The sequence below is a fragment of the Pterocles gutturalis genome, unplaced genomic scaffold, assembly GCF_000699245.1.
Source record: "Pterocles gutturalis isolate BGI_N339 unplaced genomic scaffold, ASM69924v1 scaffold10394, whole genome shotgun sequence".
Classification (NCBI taxonomy): domain Eukaryota; kingdom Metazoa; phylum Chordata; class Aves; order Pterocliformes; family Pteroclidae; genus Pterocles; species Pterocles gutturalis.
The window spans coordinates 1-22,299 of NW_010133232.1; the positions used below are offsets into that span (position 1 = coordinate 1).

At 43.3% G+C, this 22,299-nt stretch overlaps 1 protein-coding gene across 1 annotated transcript; it reads left to right on the top strand.

Moving 5' to 3' along the window:
* Nucleotides 1-292: 292 nt before the first annotated feature.
* Nucleotides 293-20,396, top strand: LOC104467391 (regulator of telomere elongation helicase 1-like; the record flags this gene model as incomplete). Its single annotated transcript, XM_010081157.1, has 11 exons — nt 293-416; nt 1,509-1,662; nt 3,285-3,439; nt 4,127-4,222; nt 5,705-5,915; nt 6,942-7,079; nt 7,635-7,751; nt 9,636-9,878; nt 11,456-11,632; nt 12,196-12,381; nt 20,245-20,396. Coding segments are annotated over 11 exons (1,753 nt in total), but the record flags the coding sequence as incomplete, so codon positions are not given.
* Between the last annotated feature and the right edge of the window lie 1,903 nt (nt 20,397-22,299).

Sequence of the window (22,299 nt, forward strand, 5' to 3'; positions counted from 1 at the left end):
TATATAAAAACGCAACAAGAGTTTAACTGATAACATTCAGTGCTGAGGGTTGACTGGGAACAGCGAGTGTGTCACAGTTCCCTACTACTGTTGCACAGTTAAAGATTTTATGGACAGAAGATAGGAATTGGCTGATTGCATGGTACATGGTATCAACAAAGCCCTTTACTCCTGGGTGAAGCTGTCTCCCCATTATATTTCCTGCACTGTTTCAGTCTTTTGCTGTCTTGCTGTTCCTCCCTTGTCCTTTTGGACCTCGCAAATAGTTCTCACTTTTTCCAATCCTACGCAGGTTCACAACCAGTGATGTAAGAGGCAAGCTGCCATCCTGGGTCCGCCCTTACGTGAATGTTTATGACAACTTTGGGCATGCAGTCAGAAGTGTCTCCCTCTTCTTCCGTGTTGCTCAAGAAATTGTAAGTGTCTTGAAAACTGAGGGGTTTTTATTGATAGTGTTGGAAACTGGGAGTACTAAGCCAGGTGACAGATGTGACAGAGTCACCTATTTTAACACTTCTAAACATTGGTGACTTTACAGGAAAGGAGATACGTGTCATCTGCCTCCAAGAGTGAGCTGGGACAGAATGTGTTGTCATGCTGTGCAACTCATTAGGTTAGATCACAAAAATAACTTCCTTTTCCAGTTCCTCCTGAATAAACACAGCTTTCATTGGATGCTATGCAAATACTGCAAGTGATGCATCACTGCGTCAAAAAGCTTTCTACCTCACCCTCAGAGAGGGTATATGTGTGGGAGAATCAGTCAAACCCTTAAATTTAGGTCTAAACTGACTGGTATAAAGAGAGACAAACCCATTAGTTCTTACGGTTCAACACTGGCTCATCTTTACTAATATGGCTTCTCTCTTAATGTTAAGAAGCTCTTTTTCTCAGTAATAGTTCCTTGGTTTAAAAAGCAATATTGTGAAAAGACTTCCTAATTGACTGGAGAAAGTTATGGGAAGAAATGGGCTGGAAGCCAGAATGGGGAATGCTTTGTCCCTAAAATGGAGATTAAGATTCAAATAAACTCTTAAAATTTCACATTTCACTCGTATTTGGCTAAAGCATCTTCCAGGAAGTCATCCAAGTTCTTCAAACTAACAAGTTACAGATGGATGTTATTGAATGACTTGACGATCTTTTCTGATGATAAACTGGACTTTCATGGTGAATAAGAACCACAGCCCAACGTGCGTTGCCAGAAGGAGCTATGTTGCAGGGATAGTGTCAGGAAGCAATTGCTCTTTAGCAGGGTCACGACCATTTTTCTGTTTCTCAGGTCACTTGGTGCTAAGCCTGCGTACCGCACTTCATCTGTCTGTGTCACTTCTAGTTATTTGACCCTGTCATCAGCACATAAATCCAATGTGCTAACAATCTTGCTGTCATGGGTTCTTTGGGAAAGAGGTGATGTCTTTGGGTTGTTGCTGAGATTTTTGGTTGCAAAGGAAATGGAGTGGAAGAGTAGCTTTTGCCTACTGTAATGTTTTGTAAACTGCTTGCAGATGCCCTTGCCCCTGCCGCAATGCCCTTCTGGCCCTCCTGGTTCCATAAGTGAGAGCGATACGGCACCATCTACTTCATCTGAGCAGATCTTCTCCATGAAAAAAGCAAAAAACTTGGAAGACCATGTTCCCAGTTTGAAGAGGAAAAGAAAAGGTAGGTTTGGGTTCTCACAGACATACTTTTTTGTTTTAAGCTGAACCAAAAAAAGGAGGAGCAAGAGGCTAGAAACTGGAATGGGGGAGAAAGCAAGGAGAGCTCAAAGACTGGTGTAAACATCTGATCAGAAGGGACATAGCTCGGCGTTAGAAAAGGAGGGAGTCAGTTGCAACTACAGAGCAAAGAGGCAGGTGGGGCCTGAAAAGGTGTCCTGCAGAACAGGAGGAGTTTGTTGGAATATCATAGTTTAAGAAATAAGAACTGGAAGTCTGTTTCTGACTAGCACTGACCTTTATATGTCCTTCTTCTGTCCTGTTGTGTAAATGGCTCTTACACAGTGATCTGACCAAGAAATTAGAAAGAAGGCATTGGCCATGGAACAAAACAGCATTTTGAGATTTGTGGTTAGCTAATGCCAAAGAATAAAGTATTTCTCACAACAGATATTCTTTCAGAATGTGCCACTCTAGACGGTTTGCTGGTTTGGAATGAAACAATGAAGTTGTGTTTAAAACTCTGCTTCCAAACCAGTTGTGACTGAGTGTGAGGTGATTTCACAGTACGTCTAAGCCCGTGTGACTGCAGGTTGTCGTGGAAAGGGGTTACTTTGGCTGCCACTTCTTCCTCTCTGTTTCCAACCATGCGCTTGTGCTCCTTCCCTTGGTTAGAATCCATCTCTTGTGCAACTGCAGAGCAAGCGGAGGAGCTTGCTGAACCCATTTACCTTTCATCCACGGGGTGGTAGATCCATCTCAAAGGAAGGGCTGGAATGTATGGCTGGAGGCAAAGGGAAGAAGCAGCGCTGCCTCTTCTGAGATAGATTTTCAGTTGCATTGCATTAGCTGTAACATCAAACTGCACCTGTAATCATAGTTTTAGGTGAAGAGTTTCTTGTACTGACTTTGAAATTTATAGCGTTAATATATTTCCATTCTTCTCAAAATAGTGATTTTTCTTAGTAACTGAATGTTGAAGTAATTTCACAAAACAGTGGAAATACATTTTAAAGAGGATGCCTTTTAGAAGTAGCAAACTGATACTAATTTAACATTAGTACTACTCTAAATTCTTATATTTAAAACCAAATATACCTGTATCCTAATCACTGAGAATATGTATTCTTGGGACCTGAAAGTGACTGTGTTCCAGGTATTGATACTGTGAGAACTGTAGGCTTTAAAAAAAACATGTTCTGTTTAAAAAATAATAAAACATTTTGTGCTAGAATCTCTTAAAAACAAGAACTCAGCTTTTGGGAAATCCCTAAAGGTAACATAGTTAAACACAGTTGTTGCTGTAAGACTTTTTTTTCCCCCCCCATTGATCCTAAGCCATTTTGAGGTTAACTATGTCCATCACTTAAGGAAAAGTTTGAGAGAAGTCCATCAGGTTGTGGTAACAAATGATTGAGCAATTTTGGGAGTGATTAACCAAAGCATTCCTCTTACTAAATGCAATAGTAGTTGCAATAATGCAATTTTGCAAGATGTGGGAGATTAATTAAACCAGCACATCTTTCTGGATTGCTAAGTAAGATTTGGAGGTATTACTAAGTCAAAGAAAATGCAGGAGATAACATGGAGTTTTAATTTGTCATCTGTGATATGCTGTGATGCCAGTAAATGGAGATGGAGCATCCAGCCTATGCATGGAGTATGAGCAAGAGCTGGTCTCACCTAGAAGACAATGTGTTGGGCTCTTGGATGCCTTGGAGCGCAATGAGAAGAGCAGTGAAGATGCAGAGGAGGAAAGCGACCTGTCAGGAGAGGAAAAGGTAATGGCAGTGGTGTAGCAAAATACTTGATTAGAAGTAAAAATTGTAAACTCTAAAACAAATTAGTTTGGCATTGATTTAAGAGTACTGGTTCAACCCTCTTTCAAAAAACCTTGCTGTAATCAGCACTGGTAGCTGCAAGTTCTCATAATTTAGCTTCATCAAAGGGTTTCCTTGGCACATTCAGCTGGATGACCAGCAAGTGCTGTCTCATCCTGTCTGCCCTGGTATTTTCTACAAGACTGCTTAGGTTTCCTTTCTCAGTACCCCAAGAGAAGCCCTTATGTAGGTTTTCTTCAGAAGAGAAGTACTTCCAGGCAGGATAGTGAAAGGGCACATGAGGCATCGGTTACCCGCAGGTATGTGTACGCTCCCAGGGCTGCCCTGAAGCGGTTAGCTGGAAGTCCAGCTTTGCTTAACCAGGAATCTGCACTCTCACGACCAGCTTTGTCTTCAACTTCCTCTGGTTTGGTCCCTCTCTGAATTGTCCAGTAAGCGATTACCTTCCAGAAGCAGGTGTGTGTCCCAGGCTCTGTTGCTATAATTTAGGCTGACTTGTTTCACTTTCTTGAATGATATCACAAACTAGGTTAGCGAGCTTTACTACTAGAAACGGCTAAATTGAATGGACAGTAACTTTGAAAAGCTTTTTTTTTTGACCTTTCTTCTTTTCTTTAATCTTCACAGGCACATCGTCTGTCAACGCTTTCCCTTCAGTATGAGAAGAGGTTAACAGATGAGCAGAAGGGAGGAAGGAAGAAAATAAAGCTAGTCAGCAACACGGTATGTGTTTTCCTGTGCCATCCCTTCGATCTGCAGACTGCTTAACTTGAATTGGAGATTTCCAGGCAGACAGATGACTGAGGCCAGAACACTTTTATATTTTTTCTCCAAAACATAAATAGTCATCAGTGCACATCTGGAATCTGTTTCTGCCGTGGTCTTTCTCAAATCTATTCATCACAGATCCAATCAAGCATGGGTCCTAGTAGGTGAAAAGAATTGTTTCCTGGCAGCAGCTACCTTGCAAACACCTCCCATCGCCCAGCTGTGGTGGGTGATTTCATTCTTTTTGATTAGAATAGAATAGTTCAGTTGGAAGGGACCTACAGTAGTCATCTAATCCAACTGCTGGTAGAGCCTCAAGTGGGATAACTGACCGGTTTTGTTCAGGTAAGCGATCGCATCCTAACCCCACCTGTGGTGGGTCATGGTTGTGTGTCATGTTTGCAGTTGTGCATTATGGTTTTGTGCGGTCTCCAAATTCAGTTGACTCGTTACGCAGCTAGTTAGTGAAGAGTCACGATAAAGTCATGAGACTCCTGGTCACCTGTCAAACGAAACCAATGAAAGTAGTCACCGATCCTGAAGCTGATAATCACCAAGGTGTGAGCAAGGGAGCAGGTTCATTGCAGAAGGTTGTGCTTACAGTTGTTGCTATCTGATGTCATGATGAGTCAGCCGAGCCCTCAAGGTTTGGCGTAAATGTAATTTATCTTATTAAGCCTTCTCCTAAGAATAGAATTGTGCAATGAGACTTGGCTGTCTTCTCTAGGAATATTCACCTGAAGCAGTCAGGCTTGTCAGCAGAGAAGGTGAATAGCATTGCTCTTCTGTGAGGGAAGGAGCGCTCACAGATGTTAGAGGGATTCATGTTTTAGGAACAGATATAATAATCATCTGGGGAAATTAACAACATACTCATGCCTTGGGATTGCCCCAGTGACACTGTTCTTTTTGTCATGAAGACGCACAACAAGGTTCCAACAGCTTCTCTGTCCGAAGTGTGTGAGCATCGGACATTGCACAGTCACTTCCATAAAGGAGGGGCTGTTGTGAATCCATTTCAGGTCCCTGCCGCTTGTGCCGGGAGAAGAACGTTTCCCAACAGGAGAGAGTAATCTAGTAATCTGGCTTGCTCGTGTGTATAGCGTCTTCGAGAAATGTCTTAGAGGAACCAAAGTGCCTGAACATCTTCTGTTCTTTGTATCTCCTCCTTCAGAGATTTATGTTTTTCGGTTAATTGAGTGTTTCCTTTAGGTTTGTGTTTATTCTGTGGCTCTGAAGCTGTTCTGTTGTTTTTGGGAAATAACTAATGGATACAGGGGTGACTACCGTAATTGCAAGAGACAATAACCTGTTAGTTGAAAGCATTCATTGTCCTGTCTGCTGGCAGAACTGTAAATATATTGCTTCCGTGTGAATTCACATGGGAATAACTCCTCAGGTCATACTATCTACTGAAAAGTCTTCCTGTCTTTGCAGCAAACTGACAGGAAAGCAGGCGTGACAGAGCCAAAGAAGGTCCGAGCTACGTTGTACATTGCAACAGTGAAGGAGACCCTGAGCCAGCAGAACTATGATCTCTTCTCTAAGGCTCTTCAGCACTACAAGAAGACAGATGACTTCCATACGATGTTATCTCAAATGGGTTCTCTCTTTATAGAGGATGAAAAAAAGCATTTCTTGTTACGAGGTATGAGGACTTCCCTAGTATATCTATACAATGTGACCTTTGTCTTTTACATAGACTCAAATATTTCAGAAGTCTTTTAGATTTGAAGTACAGATCAATCAGGTTGATAATCATTAACATTCACCACTTTGTAGCCCCGGATCACACAGAAAATATTCTCAACCTAATTATCATGTTAGTTTGCGTCTTGACAGGCCTGAAAAAAATCACATTCAACGGAAGCTTGTGTTAGTTTAAACCTTACCTAAAAGTAGTTTAAACTTACCTAAAAGTAGTCTAGCTTATTCCCTGTGACCGAGGAGGGGAGCTCAGGAGTGTGGTTGTGTGAGCTGGATAGATGCACTCAGAAGGGCTCAGTGTTAAAGCAGCAGATAAGTAGACAGAATATCTAGAGAAATTTTCTATTTAAATAGCAGTGAGAATAAAGCAAGTGATCTGGGCAAGCATGCATAGTTTACTGGTGTAGCTGGTATTTGCTTGGCTTTTCATACTGTATAAATTCGAAAACATTTGATCACCAAATTAAGGCCTAAGTCTAGTTTACAAAAGTGGCAGGCACCTGAAACCTGAAGTTCATTTGCAGTTTAGGGTCTTGCTTGTCAAGCATTTTACAGTAAGATGAGATGCAAAATCGAGTGTATCGGTTATTCAAAGTATCAACCTGGCAGATACTTGGACCCTGTGGCTTGAGGTAGCTCATGACCTTATGCTGCGGGTACCTGTTTCGCTGAGACATAAGCTACATCCTATTCACAGTTCCTGCCTACTGGGAATGATATAGCTGGGAGTTTGCATGGTAGCTGACCTTTGTGTAACTTAGAAGTGTGCTTATTGTATAAATATAGATAACGACACTTAGATTAAGTTATTTAGATTTTAAGTTATTTAGCTGCACTTTATCTTCATGGTACCTAACCTAGAAGTCCTGCCATTGTAGGTTTCTGTGGCATTCATTACCTGTTCTGGACTGATTTTTCTTTTTTTTTTTCCCTTCTTTTTTCCTCTCTTCCCTTTCCCTAATGAAAGAATTTTACCAGTTTGTTCGACCTCAACATAAAAAACAGTTTGATGAAGCATGTTGCAATCTGACTGGAGTGGGCTGTGGCTACAAACCTGAGCACAGCCTCCTGCGAGAAGAGAGACAGACACTAGCCAAGAAAATTGGTGAGGAGCTTGTTTCAGCACTGTGCAGGCAGAGGTATCGTTTGATGGATGTTACCCAATTGTAGAGCAAGCTGCATCTCATGTGTAGAAATGTGAGGATGGAAGGCAGGTCGGTTTAATCAATATTGAGCTGAGTCTCTGATCTGCATGATCCTCTTGCCTGCCTTCCCGTGAGCGTATGTGGATGCCTGAGCGTTAATTACTGCGTAGTTAGGAATGACGCCATTTTATTTCAAAAGGGGATTTTACAGATCTATTTAAATCATTAATGTAGTCTGGATTTAAAGGCTTTGCGTGTGTCTTCTTTGTTACCCACATAGTGCCACCAGAACTGTGAACAGAGGGTAATCACGTCCTCACACAGCTTGTGAAATCCTTGAAACCCTGGAACAATAAAGCCCTTAAAAAAGGAGAGCGTTAGCTCATCTCCTCTTATCAGAGAAACACATCTACACCTTCGGGTGTTTTCAGCACAGAATGGCATACTTTGAAATGCACCATGCTGTGTTCATTCTTCCCTAAGTTCACTGTTAACAGACTGGTTTGATTTAACAGAAGAAAAACAGAAACAGCAGAAAACTGCATTCTCGAAGGACTCGTGCGCTCAGCTAAACCCTGGGCTCCACTTGAACCGGGGAGGATTCCACTTGACAACAGGACTGAATAGTGCAGGTACCCCCCTTCATGTTAAATGAAAACACAATCCCACCGTAATGCATGTTAGGTTTTATTTTGTCACTGCCTGTAAGTTCTCCTGATGGGAACCAATGTTTTTTGTGTTCACCCAGCACAGTGGCTCGCTATCTGTAGGTAGGAGTGGTGGTAATTCAGAATTTTTGGCAAGGATGATACAAAAGAAAACACAAAAGTCAAGGTGGGTATGAAAGGAACCAAGTAAAGCCAGGAGCTGGGACTAGAGGCTGACCTGGCATACGTCAGTGAGGGAGAGGGCGAGCTGAGCACAAGGCTGCTGGGCTTTCTGTTTGCCCAGGCTTCGTGAAAGAGAGCCATCTAAGGGATGTAATTTTAGATTACGTTACGTAGGTCGATATGAATCCAGGTATGAAGTTTTGTTATTGCTTGTGCGTGCACTCCTCATGCAGACAGTTTTTCTGCAGAAACAGAGACCAGAAGTTGTATTCTCACTGTCTCACATAATCTTTGTATGCATCCCTCTAATCTCATGCTGTCCAGTATTTATCTTTGAAGTCAAAGGCTCAGTTGTGACGTGATTACAGATCTTCCTGAGAACAGCTGGGAATTTTTTGTATTTATCACACGGAAATGAGTAGGATAGTTGGACAGCTTAGAACTCTTTCTTTAGAGGGTAAAGAATAGTCAAAGGCTAATCCTTTCATTTATAAGAAAATAAAAATAAAAAGCCAATGTTTCCTGGAAGGCTTTAAAAGCTTTTCTTGTATGAAGTCATGTCTTCTCTTTTTGTTTGTTTTCCTGTTTTGTTTTCTGTTGTGAGAACACTTGCACAAAACGAAATCTTTGATAATTCTTTTGTCCTGAGGTCCACGAGATTGTTTTTCACAAAACCTTTTTTCCACTAAAAGTATTTGGGAAAATAATAGCAGGAGTGAGCAGCAGAGATAATACTTACATTTAAGTGGAGTATGCTCCTGTGAAAGTGTCGGAAAGCTCTATGACATGCAGTAAAAGATACTTATTATAAAATTCACACCCATCTTTTTCCCCTTTCAGGAAGTTGAACTAAGCCCATTTTTAAAAACTTCATTATCTTCTTTAACTTCGCTAAAAGTTCTTCAGTGGAGAACAAAGACCTAAATACCAAAAGATGTGTCTGGTTAATTTAAATCAGTTTCTTATAATATACTTCATCCGTATTTGCATGACTGTAATATGCAAACCAGAACTTTTTTCCTCTAAAACGGATCAGGTATCAGAGACTGGCATTTTGAACAGATGGAGTTTAGCAGGGTGTTCGTACCTGCTCCTACCTTTTGCTGTGCCCCTGCGTTGCTCTTGCGCTAGCTTGTGGGTTATTTCAGGTTGTTCTCTTTTAACATTATGCTGTCCTGTTGGTGGGAGGGAACACTCTTTTTCTCCTTTGATTAATAAAGGGTGAGAAATATATTTTCTAAAATGGCTCTGAACAATTTCCTTGCCCATGTGTCAGGCCAGCATTGTTGGTTAAGCTCTCTGTTTAAAATGCTTCTCCTCCTCCAAAGCATTGCACAAAACCTGATCTGTTGCTGACCTCCGTGCACAGTGTCTTCTGTGTCCCTTTTTCTCGTTCCCCAGTGTCTACCTGACACATTGCTCCATTTAAAAGATCCAAAAACTCCAGAAGATGCTAAAAGCAATTCCCAAAAGCAATTCATTTGCTCAGTTGCCCTTTCCAGGAGCAACTCTTGGCTCTGCCCGAGGCCATGCCAGTGGAGGTGTGTGGCTGTGCGGGCAGTGTTGGCTTTACCCCTTTGAAGCTGTCCCAGAACCCCCTTCTGAGTGAAGAGTCGATACAAAGGAGTGACCGGTTTGTCCCTGCTCCTCCCCAAGCCCTGCTGACGTGTGTTCTTTGTCTCTCAGGGCAGAATGCTGGTCGAGCTCCAAGGAAAGACACTGAAAACGCTTCAAGCTCGAGGAAGGATCACCACCAGGTCCTCAGGGCCACCTATCTCAGCGATGTGAAAAGGGCTTTGGACAAAAGCGCTTACAGCCGTTTCCACGAAGCATTGTTAGCTTACAAGAAGACAGATAACTATGACTCGATGGTATCCGTGATAGCAGCCCTCACCACTGAGCGGCCAGAAGACTTTCATCTCCTACAAGGTAAGGGATTTTTTTTTTTTTAAATCACTCTTATTCAGTTGAAAAGAAGATGTAGGTGCTGTGATCTAATGTCAGCAATCACCTTTCACTAACCATTAGTTTGCAAATTCTCCACTTTTAGGAAAAACTTTTAGCATTGGTAAACTTCACCTCTCCCCTCTTTTGGTTTAGCAAACCAGATGAATGGAACACAGGAAAGATGTGTTAAATGAATGTCATTCAGATAGCAAAAACTGTCAAGGTTATAAAATGTTATATCTGTTTGTTCGATTAGAAATTGTTCATTAAAAGCATTAGATGGGACTGGAATTACTGAGGTCTTAACCTTCAGTCAAGCTGACTTCAGTCAAATTATTTCACTACCTTTTTCTTTCTCCTCAATTATGACAAGTGATTGCTCTTCAGAAGAGACAGTCCTGGCTATTGAACTGACTCGGTTTTGTTCTCATCACCACTGACTGCTGTACTGGTACTAAGCTCTTAAATCGCATCCAGGTTTTTTGGGATAAGCAATCACTCTTTTGATTCATTATTCTTCTACAGAGCTTTACCTGGCGATAGTTATGGAACTGTGTCATAATTAATATCCTTATCATTCATAATAACCTGCTAGAAACGTCAAGCTGATATTTAGTTTCTCTGAAGTGGTTTGGTTTAGGTTTTCTTTCCTTTCATGGGTTTAATGATGAAAGGATTTAGGAAGCTACAAGTTTTCAAAATTTGAAATTGGGCTTTATTGTTTAAAAAAAGAAAAAGAAGAGGGATTATATGCCGGTCTTGATTGCCTTGATAGGGATGTCTTGTCTTGTGCTATGGAACACCTCAGTTCCACCTTCTCCACGTCTGGAAATGATGCATCCGGCGTGTGCTGGGAAATGCTGGTGTTGTTTCACTTGTTGTCTTTAGGAAATAACAAGAAGTATCCCATTGACCTTGAATAGATGTCATAGTCTCCAAATTTTTACAAAATTTTTTTTTCTGGTGCATTAGCTAGTCAGATTAGTCTTGACTGAGTGAAGAGTGGGAGGGAAATGAACTGTGTGGTACTGTGAGTCATCATCTTCCCCTGAGCATTCAAGAGTCAGTATCTTCACTGAGCAGATGTTTTGACCGCAGAGGACTTTGTGGTAGAGTTGTCTGTGCTTGGCATTAAGACATAATTGGGATTTTTTAGAATTTCTCTGTATGTGCTGTGAATCCTTGTCAGCCAAACAGTAACAAGAAGTTTCCTTTTTGAGAAAATCGTTTCAGATACTGTGTATATACCTGATTTTGGTAGAGCAGTTGTCAGGTGAAGGGCAGGATCAGGCATTTATGCTTAGCTGTAGAAAATAGAAGAATTTTGAGGTAAGTTGAGATTATTTTCAATACTACATACATATCTGTCTTCTGGCAAGGAAAACCCTCTAATTATAAAATCAACAAAAATGCCGAGTGTTCTGCCAACCTGAAGATACTCTGAGGAATACGGCTGATATTGTTCAGCTCCCGAAGAGCTTCTCCCCTCCAAAGCAAGGACTCTTCCACAGTCAGGCATTTATTTTCTTCTGCATTTGACTGTGTATTTTTCTGGACAGGATTTTACATGTTTGTGCGCCCTCATCACAAAGAGCAGTTCAAACAGATGTGTAAAGATTTGACGGGAATGGTCTGTGGCGAGGGAGAGAAGCAACTGCAACCGCCGGTGGAAGGCGAAGGGAGCCCTCAGAGCCTGGAGAGCTGGTGTGCTAAAGGAGAAAACAGCCATGCACGAGGTTGGGAACGAACGTTTGTCTGAAGCTTAGAATCTTGTTATGATGATGGGTAGTGTCCAGCAGTGTCCCCCCCCTTAGCTGGGGGCTAGGGGCTCCCTGCACTAGGTGTGTAAGGGAAGAGCAAAGCAATTGGCCGTGTCTAAATTACATTTAAAAAAAGAAAACAAACCCAAGTGTAAGATAGAAGGTGATGAGACATTGGAAAGTACAAGGAAACAAGAAAAAAATTATAGTGCCATCTTCTTTAAACTGTGAAGTGTGTTATGAGCGAAGGCAGAATTTTTGCATCTAAGTGGGGTGGGATCAAGATCCTCTCTGGGAAGAATTTCCACAGAACAATTTCAATATAAAGGGTCCCTTTCAGGGGTAATACGTGTGTTAGTATCAGAAACTTCTGTTACCAAGCAGCATGGCATAAAAAAATAGTTATTGAAATTGTTTTTCTTCCTACACAATAAGAACTTACTGAACTTGCTGCTAACTGTGCTTTGTGGAATCTGTGTGGTGTGTTCTGCATTATCCTGGTTTGTATGTGGTTGGTTTTGTTTTCTTGTGTTAACCAGATGCAGCCACTTCTAAGGGTGAGGTGCCAGAGAAAACTCAGAGAAAGATTTCCTCCTTCTGCTTTAACCAGAAAAGTGAACTTGACTTGCCAAAGACCAAAATATCAGAAGAAACCAGTAACGTGAGAGCACCCACAGGCTCTGGAGTTGTGCCTATCTTTCCCCTAGAGATGGAGCCAGAATGTGGTACGTGTAGGTGAGATTTGGGGTGTAATGAAAATTACACTGATGGTCCATTAAATGATGACTGGTTCATGCCTATATTTGTTCAGGTGCAATAATGATGAGTGTGGTTTGCTATGTAGAATTTGTACTTTCTGCCACTTGCATACGTTCTCTCAAAGTACTTCATTGTCTTTATCACAATGATGTAATTCTTTCCGGAGAACTTATGGATTTTTCTCTGACTTCCTTGTAAAGCGTGGATGTAACCTCAGTTTCTAAAGGGGTGATCTAAAGCTCTGAGAGACTGAGGTCATCGGAAGCAGTAATGTAACAGGGCCAGGCATCCCACTGTTCAGGTGGTTCATAAAGCTCATGGTTGTTTTCTGAACTGCACTGGAAACGTGTGTGTGTGAGAATTTCACAGGTGATGACTGGAATTTAGTCATTTCTTCCCTCTCTCTCTCTCTCCCTCTACCCGCCCCGCTCTGTTCTAGGAAGATTCCGGTGCTCTAACTGCAAATCTGAGGATGATGTGCCTTTTAAATGCCCATTGTGTGACTTCACTTGCTGCAAAACATGCTGGGAGCAGTTCTTAAAGGTTATTTTCTCTATTGGTTTCAGTTTTTCTGGAAACTGCTGGCAGATTTTATGCTTTTCAGGAGAACTGTGTGGACAGCCCTGGAAACAGAATTCCTCTGTTTACAGAGAGAATACCCAGTGGAAGACTTACCACTTGTTTCATTGTTTTCCGTGATTTTTACACCATTGTATCACCTTCTGAGCTGCCTCCACATGTTTTCCCATCTAGAGCTATGCAGGCAACAAGCTGTAGAGTCAACTTGAAAATTTTTTTTTTACATCTGAACCTTTATTTTAATTTTTTTTTTTCTTGATTAGTTTCATCGTTTTCCCCACCTGAAAACCTACTGTAAAGCACTATAATGAGAGGAGGCAAATGAGGAACAGGCTGCCCAGGGAAGTGGTTGAGTCACCATCCCTGGAGGTGCTTGAGATGTGTAGATGTGGCACTTAAGGACGTGGTTTAGTGGTAGGCTTGGTAGTGCCAGGTTAACCATTGGACTCTATGACCTTAAGGGCCTTTTCCAACCTAGATGATTCCGTGCATCTATGATTCTAAATTCACACTCAAATATCTCCTGTGTCATCCTGTGCTCTGTTTTTCCTGGCTGAGTAGATTGGTGGTTGAAATTCTTTAGATAAGAGGATGTAACTCATCCCTCAGTGCGTGTGTTTGGTAGCGTCTTACCCAACAGTTGATTCGGCAGCCAGGTATTGATAACCTGTGACCCTGGGTATGGAAGTCTAATACAAGAGTTGAGTGGTTTCAGAATGTTCATAGGTGATGAAGAAGGCTACTAATCAGTGAAGCTCAGGAACCTACAAAAACAGTACAGAGGAAAAGAAATTTCTTCAACCTGTGAGTCTACAGGCAAGTACAAAATAATCAGTCATTCCAAGTTCTAGAGAAAGGTCTTCTTCCCAGGAAGAAGACACTGAATTATGTCAACTAAATGTAGAAAATAAACAGTACATTAACATCTCAGTGGAATATAACAACCAAGATAGACTTGGTCCAAGAGGAATATACAATAATGCCCAGACTGATGTTCTCAGACATGTGGGAATTCAGAATAGCTGTTCAACTAAACTTCATCCTCAGTCTGCTATGCCATAGTTCTTTAAAAATGTTGAAGTCCAAAAGTATTGGATTGTGAGGAATAGATGTAAGAAAGTACAAGAAAGCCCAAGGAAGGCATCTCATATTTGCTGCGGACTGGGCAGTCAATCCAATTGCCTTGGATAGGCATTACTGCTGGAAACTCAATTTTCCCTTTATGCCGAAGTGTAGTGGGGGTGAGTTTGCTGACTGTCAGATGTTCCAGTTCAGGAGAGACTTTAGGAGAGACCATGACAAGAATTATTCTAGCATGTGTTTATAATCTCTGCTGCTTGAGACTGGAGTTGATTAAGAAGCAGAATGAGCTCCCTGGGAAGATTTTTTTTTTGTTAGGCATGCATTTATTATCCCACATTTATTATCCCACAGAGATGGTATCTCGGCCCATGCATTTTTATCTTTTATATGTCTGGAGAAAATCCCACTCCTTCTGCCAGTAAGATGAAACTTGTAATTGTTGTTTTTGTCAGCTTAAGAATCTGCAAAATTAGAACTGCTGTGTATTGAGCAATTGTGCTGCCCTGTTCTGTGGTTTTTGTCTCGAAATTCCTAAATCCTGAGCTCTGGTTTTCACCTTAATCCCCATGTCACTGCCTTTCATGGCTCATGGATAAATCAGAGCTTGCTCAGCCTCAAGTATTTTTCAATACTCCTTTATCTGATTGCACATCTCTTAGACTGGGGATTAAAATAGTCTGATCTACCAGTTTAGAGTGCATTTCAGAGTCGGGTACTGGGATGCATCCAGAGAGCTGGTGGAAGGGCTGGAAGGCATGTCCCGGGAGGAGTGGCTGAGGACTTTGGGTTTGTCTGGTTTGGGGTAAAGGAGGCTGAGGGGTGACCTCATTGCTCTCTACAGATCCCGGGGAGGGGATGTGCAGAGGGAGGTGTATCAGGGAAGGTTCAGACCAGGTATTAGGAAACATTTATTTACCGAGAGCGTGGTCAAACACTGGAACAGGCTTCCTAGAGAGGTGGCTGATGCCCCAGTGCCCTTAATAATAGGGTTTAGCTTTTGTTCAGCCCTGAAAGTGGTCAGGCAGTTGGACTTGGAAGGAACCTACAATGATCATCTAACTGGAATTATTAATCCTATTCTATTCAGATATCCAATACAAAACGATGTTTGGGGAAATGACTCATTCCTGTGGGTCATTTGTTATTAGTGACTTTCATATTTGCCACTTATCTGGATAATCTTGCTAGTTACAGTAAAACTTCATCCCACGTTGTACCAGGTGATGGCAGGGGAAGGAATCTGTTTTTCTTAGCAAAGGTGAATCAGAGCTTTGCTTTGTGGTAGCGTACCGCAGCCCTGGGAGGTGAATATAATCATATAATTTGTAAAAGATCAGGAAAGACAGATAGAGTTTGAAGCAAATAATCAGAACATAATAGCAGACACAGTGAGTCAGAGTAAAGTTCTGTCCAACCCAGCATTCTGTCTCTGGCAGGGGCTGAAAAAGAATGGCTGGGAGAGGGTAAAAGAACATGGCAGGGATGAGTGAGGATTCTTGCAGGTAATGTCTGTCCTGAAGCTGTTTGCAGCACAAGAAATCCCTGAGCCAAAAGTTGCTACTGTATAGTAAGAAACCTGATGACTTTCCATCACATCGTCCAATTCCCATCACAAACTTGTCATCCCTGTCCTGCAGCAAGCACTGCCACAGCTGAGCTAGACATTGTGTGAAGATCCATCTCTTTTTTTGTTGTCATTTTGAACCCACCCCTTGCCAGTTCAGTTTAATGCCCTGCTTATTTAAAAAGGACAAACACAATATTCTTCCCATTCTCAGGAAGATGCATTGTGGCTATCCTCTCCTTTGGAAGCACACCTTTGGAGTCTCCCTCCATACACCGAGTGTGATCCGTCTGCCTCCTCCATAGACAACCTGCATTGAAGCCCTTATTCCTAAGAATGGGTTTTTCCTGCTTTGAACAACAAACTGGGTGTGGGGGAATGAAGAAGCATCTTCTCACTAGCCGAGACCTTTTGCTCCGCTGTTCAAGCACCCCTCCAGGCTCAGCGTGACCGACATTCTCCAGCCTCTGTTACGGAGAACATGAAACTCCATGGTCTCGGCACCTTTTCTTACCTGCTGTGACACACCTTGCTGGTGATGAACGGCTCTCAGCATACAGCAGGTTAGCTTGCTCATGGTATGATTCAAGTGTAGCTTGGTCAATGAAAAGTCAAATATCTTGTAGCTTGGGCTGTTACTTGAGGACCGATGGAGAGACACTTCTCCCATTGATGAGGCAGAACTGTGCCCTGCTCGTCATGCAGGAGAAGGAAGAAGAGCCTGGTTGAGAGCAGAGGATTGCAAACAGGAAGAAGATTATTCCTTGTTTCTTCGAAACCAGTCCCAGAGGAACCATCTGCTAACGCTTCCATCCGCCTTCCTGCCCGTGTGCTGGCTGGTTGTGTGCACAGTTGGCTCCGGTTGCGGCCAGGGCTGTGTTTGCCACCGAGGTACCAGCAGGAAATGAGCAACTGTGTGTGTCTGAGCTCTGAACCCTCATCCCATGGCATCGGGCTTTGTCACCGCTGACAGGGCTGCATTTGAAAACTCATTGTTTCTCTTTACTAATAAGTTACTCACAATGTTTCTTCAGCCCGAAAGCACTTTGCATTTTGTCTGATGAGGAAGTGACTAACAGCTGATCAATTGAAATGCAAGGAATTGGGTTTTTTGCAAATTGTGATGTTTCTTCCAATTTGTTATTTTACTGAAACAGCTTAGTGATGGGGAGAGGCGGTGAATAATTTTGGAAAGTTTCGGAAGCTTTTGGAGGAGCAGACAGAACAGCCTGCAGCTGGAGGGCTATTAAAGGATTAGCGCTGATGCTGTTCCAGTGGTTTGCGATGTGTTGGGGGAAGCCTTGCGCAGGCTGTGCCAGTACACGCTGCTTTTGGTTTTAGCTTTCTGTGCGGAGGACTAGGGCTGCTTTTCGGTGTTTAAAGGCATCGTTTATTCACACTCTTTTTTGCAGGGTACTGCAGAGAGACTGAGTTATTCTCATTTGGACTATCTGTAATATGGGCAAATAGTGTAAGATTTCACAATCACACTTAAATTTTCAGAGCTCAAATCACTGTCTACTGGGAGATAAAGTGACTTTTCCTCTCCCCCTCTATTTATGGTATTTCAGTTGATGTTTCTAGAATCACAATACTAGTGCCTGAGCCTACTTCAGTCTACATCTGTTGTTGCAGTGATTGATTTCCATACTGCGGGGAAGCCTGTGCGGTGCCACTGGTGTAGGTCACCATGATTTTAGCCTACTGAGCTGGCAATTTTCTCACCAAGATCAGGTGTTTTGTTTTGTTTTTTTTTTTAAATCTCACTTTTGAAATAAGCAGAGAAATTTTGTTTTACCAGTAATTTGCGGGTTATAAAAAGAACCGTTGGAGTTCATCCGCAGGTCAGATGTTTAAAGACCGGGCTTTAAGATCAGTGCAGCGGCAAACTGAAAGCGGGGTGGAGAAGTGGTTGCCTCCTGTACCCAGTCCTCTGCTGTTAACCGAGAAAGTGGTGTGAAGAAATCGATGGCCTCGGTTCCCCCACAGAACTCTGGCTCATGACCACATGTGTCACCGATGTCCTGGTATGCCCAGGAGATCACTTCCTTCTCAACGCCGCAAGAGGAAGCGGGAGTTCAGGGAAATCATCAGCCATCTACTTTTACTACTAACAAGAACATCTCTACTTCAAACAGCTCTTGCGGGCTCTGTATTTCCTTGTTCCTGTATTTTACCCTTCCAGAGATGTCATAACTGTAATTAATCTCGGAGGACGGCTGTGAAGTTGGTTGCACTGGAAGGCTTGCTTCTTCCTCCTTTTATTACCAGCAGTTAAGTAACCGACTGCACGGTGACACTGCAATTAGAAATAGCAGATAGGGTATCTTGGGGACTCTTAAATGACCGCCACGGCTTATATTCCGTATGGGACAATTGCAAACCTGACAGAGAAATTTAATAATTGGTGTATTTTGTTCATTGATTTGTACAGATGGTGAAGAAGTGCCCGGGGTGCCTCAGTGATGTGAAGAAGCAGCGATTGATCCAAGTTTTCTTCTGGTCGTAATCTCCCCAACAGGAAGGGCAGGTACGTCCTATCGGCAGGAGGAGATCGCGGCACTGTCAAGCTGAGCGGCAGCAGGACGAAGGTTCATTTAAGTATCTGTGATCCTTGGCTCTGGATCCCACACTGTGCACCAACCACGTTTCTTCCTGCCAATGGTGATCAAGTCAGAAAGGTCTCTTCAACCGCTGGCAAGAGACAAAGCAGAATATTGTCATTTGTTGGAACAAAGGTTAATTTCTTACTTATTTTAGCCTGTAAATTCTATTGTGGCGATTCTTAGGCTGAAATTTTATATCCTGGAGGCAGCTGCCCTTCATGAGCCCTTCAGGTAACACCAGATCCTGGAAAAACCCTCGCGAGAGCGCTCCAGTGGAACTGGGCTGGCGAAAGGAGGGGGCCAGGCTACCCATCCTTGCCACGCTGGTGATCCTGGAAGAAGTGATTCACATCAACTGGTTGGTGTTTGGCAGCAGCTGCTGTCTCCAACAGCAGAAGATATTGAAATAATGATTTTTTAAAGAAAACAAAAAACAAATTCCAGTGGTTGGATAGTGAGCAGAAATACTTACCCCTGCTGTGGACCGCAAAGCCTGATTTGGGAGTTTTTGGAAGTATGCTCCTAAGGAGGCGTGGTTTTCTGCTCAGTACTGATATTTCCGTTGTGCTTGTGTTATCTGGCATTTACTTTCCAAGAAGAAAAAGGAACTAATGGATTTAAAACTTTAAAATAAATCAAGTTAGATGGGTTAAAAAGGAATTCCTGAATACTTCCACTCTCTGTGAGTAGTGGATCTAAGTGGTTAACCTGAAAAATTATATCAATTTTACATCTTCAGTGGCTGCTGTAAATTAAACTGTAAATAAAACCATTTTTGTCTTAATTGGGGCTATTATTATTATTTATTATTAATTATTGTTTTACCAGATATAAAACATCAGGTGTTGAGTCGTAGTGGCCTTGGTGGAAGTGGAGAGGTTTATACTGGGGGATTTTTGACACTTGAATATTTTTGGTTGACAAAAATGAGCAAAGGATTGTATTCTCGTTTGCTAATTCATTTTGGGATTCCTGTGATGACAGAGACACTTCATATAGGATATGTTTTCAGAATTTTGTGGGAGGATTATATTCTTTAATAGTTTTAGGGGGTTTTTTTCCACAGCCTGATGTGATGGATTTTTGGAAAATTTTATGTTAATATTTTAGGGGGTTTTTTTCCACAGCCTGTAGGAGGATTTCATACTGATGGATTTTTGGAAAATTTTATGTTAATAACTGATAACTCGAAATGGAAAGGTGAGCTGCATTTTAGCAAACACTTCAAAGGTTTTTATTTCCCCCAGTTACAGAATTCAAAGCCAGTGTCACTTGAAATCTCATAGCTGCTGGGATATTGGTCCCCACTGAAAAATTTATTTTTCCTGATTGGAATCCACGTGGAAACATCCCAGTCGTGTGCGTGATGCCGTGACTCTTGAGCATTGCAACATGCATGTGTTCAAGTCGGGTTTCACTGCGGTCGGACTGTCTGAAGAAGAGGAAAAGTGGTGTTCTAATTAGAAATAATGAAGATTGGACAGGAGTGAAGGTAATTTGGGGCTGGTGTATATTCTGACATGTTGAAATCTGAATGAATTTTACCTTCTATCTGTCCGTGTATCTATGCCATGCACTGCTGATAGCGGTTAGATTCTGAAAACCAGAATAAACACAGAGAAAGCCCTGGATATTTGAAATATACATGGGAAAAATTACAGAAAAACGTGTGTGTGTACGTATGTTGTAAAAATGAACAGAAAAACCTGGAGCAATGGTGTGAAGAAGGCAGCAATGGTGAACGTCCTCCGAAAGGACTCCGAGTTTTGTAGCGGGGTGACTGTGGTGGGTTTAGTGATGGAAACGCTACGTTGTGCTGGACTGGAATCCTACCAGAAACATGGAAGACAGCTTTGCTTCCCAAAAACAAAGCAGCTCCGTACCTGAAATGTGCTTATTTTTGTTTGTTGGTTGAGGGGTTTTGTGGAGGGTGCACTTCCCAAGCCCTGCCCCGAGTGGTCTCTGCCATCGCTTGTTCTCTTTCGCTTTTTTAACAGCTATAGCAACAGCTATGCGTTATGGAAGTTCAGAAAAGGAGAAGGGGATGCTCTCGGGGGAAGCAGATCAGGGCAGTGCTGATGTTTCGCAGGCGGCAGCTTCGGGGGGTTTGAGCTCTCAGCCTGAGCAAGCAGTGGAGTGGGGAGTGTGAGAGCCGAGGGAAGGTGGGAGCGGGAAAGTGGCATTTTGTGGTTTGATGGTTCCGTGTCCTGTCTGTGAAGTCCTCCCTGGGGAGAGCTGCAGCGTACTGCGTGTGCCACTGGAGGGAAACCACAGCACAGGATCCGAGCTTCGACCGCCTTCAGCGAGGCAGTGGAGTGATGCTTTGGTTGGGTTTGCCTGTTGGAAATTATCACCCAGGGACTGCAGAAATGCTGCAAGATCCAGCAGGACTAAATGGAACAAAAGGTACATGTGATTTGCTGTGATAAAAATTGAGACTTTTTTCTTCTCCCCCTCAACTAGAATAGTTTTCTAGCTGTGCTTCCTTACCACTGGAGTTGTTTCAGTTCTGGAGACTGTTCCTACTTGGGAATGCTCCGTTAGCGAGACAGGGCAGAGGAACTGTGTTAGAAATATCTCTGTGTCTTCACAAGATTAACACGTTCCTTCTTTTACTCGTCAGCAGTTCATCATCTCGCTGAAGGGATTTGCTGTGCGTGCCTTCGCCAGCTGAACCCCCCTGACACGCTCCGTGTCCTCTCTGCTCTTTGCGGATGGGATTCCTTTGGGATCGCTCTGGTTTTGTCGCTGCTTTCTGGTGTAGTGAGGATGGCCCTGCCGCGGGTCTGGAGAGCTGGTCCCTGCTGCCAGCACCTCGGGCAGGATGGATGAGTGCTGGTGGGTGCTGGGAGATGGGAGAGCACCCAGCCTGCAGGAGCTCATCCTGGTCTGCGGCTTATCTGCTCAGCACTTAGTTCTAGTTTTAATAACGAACAGAATTTAATGCTTCTGTCGTTCCTGACCTATCTTGGAGAGGTTTGCTGAAAAGTTGTGCCCATCAATTAAAAAAAAAAAAAAAAAAAAGGCAAGCTGCTGCAACCCCAACCAGGGATGAGCAAACGGGCTTTAGGTGGCATTGTCCATTGTCCTTCGCCAGGTTTTACTGAAAACCCAAAGGAGCTCCGCTGGTGGGAGAATTCTGAGCTTGAGGGGAGGTCTCTGCCCTTGTAGATCGCTTGGTGTCACTAACACCGACCCTAGTACCTGTTAGGAGACGGTGACGCTGGGGCTTCCAGGGCATCCTTCCCTTGAAACCAGAGATGCCCCCTGCCGTGACCAGACCCCGGCCCTCCCCGTCCCCAGCCCCGCAGCAGCCGGGCGCTGCCTTGGCCGCACGTTCCCCGTGGCAGGTTGCTCAAGAATCACTTCTCACGACAGACCGTGCGCATGTATTTCCACTCCCCATCTTCCCAAGAGACATCCCGAGCTGTGTGCGTCACCGAATCCTTCATGGCCTCGGCCCCGTCCTCCTCCACGTGTGTGGAGTGCTGCTTCCTCCCCCCGCCCCGGCACCGAGCCCCCTTCCAGCGAAACCTTGGCCGGGGGTCCCCGGGAACCGCTGCCGGGATGTGCCATGGACAGCCCTCGCCTGGTGTCTTCAAACCCATTGGATTTGTAAGAAGAGAGACAGAGATAGCACTTTTTTTTTTTTTTTTTTTAAGACCAGAAAGTGAAAACAAGATTTATTACAGAGAAAAATCTGGAGGAACTGCGGAGTGCTGAGGGAGAGGGAACGCGGCCCCTCCTCGCCCATGGTGGGAAGCAAGGGACACAAGGGTCCCGGGGGAAGCAGATACTCATCGCGGTTGCCGCGGCCTATGACTACACCTGCAGCGTTGTCTCCAGCTTTAGTGGTGTGTCACTGAAAAAACTTCTCCCCTCTGGTTTTCCTGAATAAAGCTGAAAGAACTTGGGAAAGGGACCAAAAATAACAGAGCGGCCGTGCTGTCAGGAAGGAGATGAACTGCGTCTTTGGAGCAGCAGGTCAGGGCCAAGCTACTGCTGGAGAGGGAGGAATTTCTTGGCTTTTCGTATTTTTCTCTGAATATTAG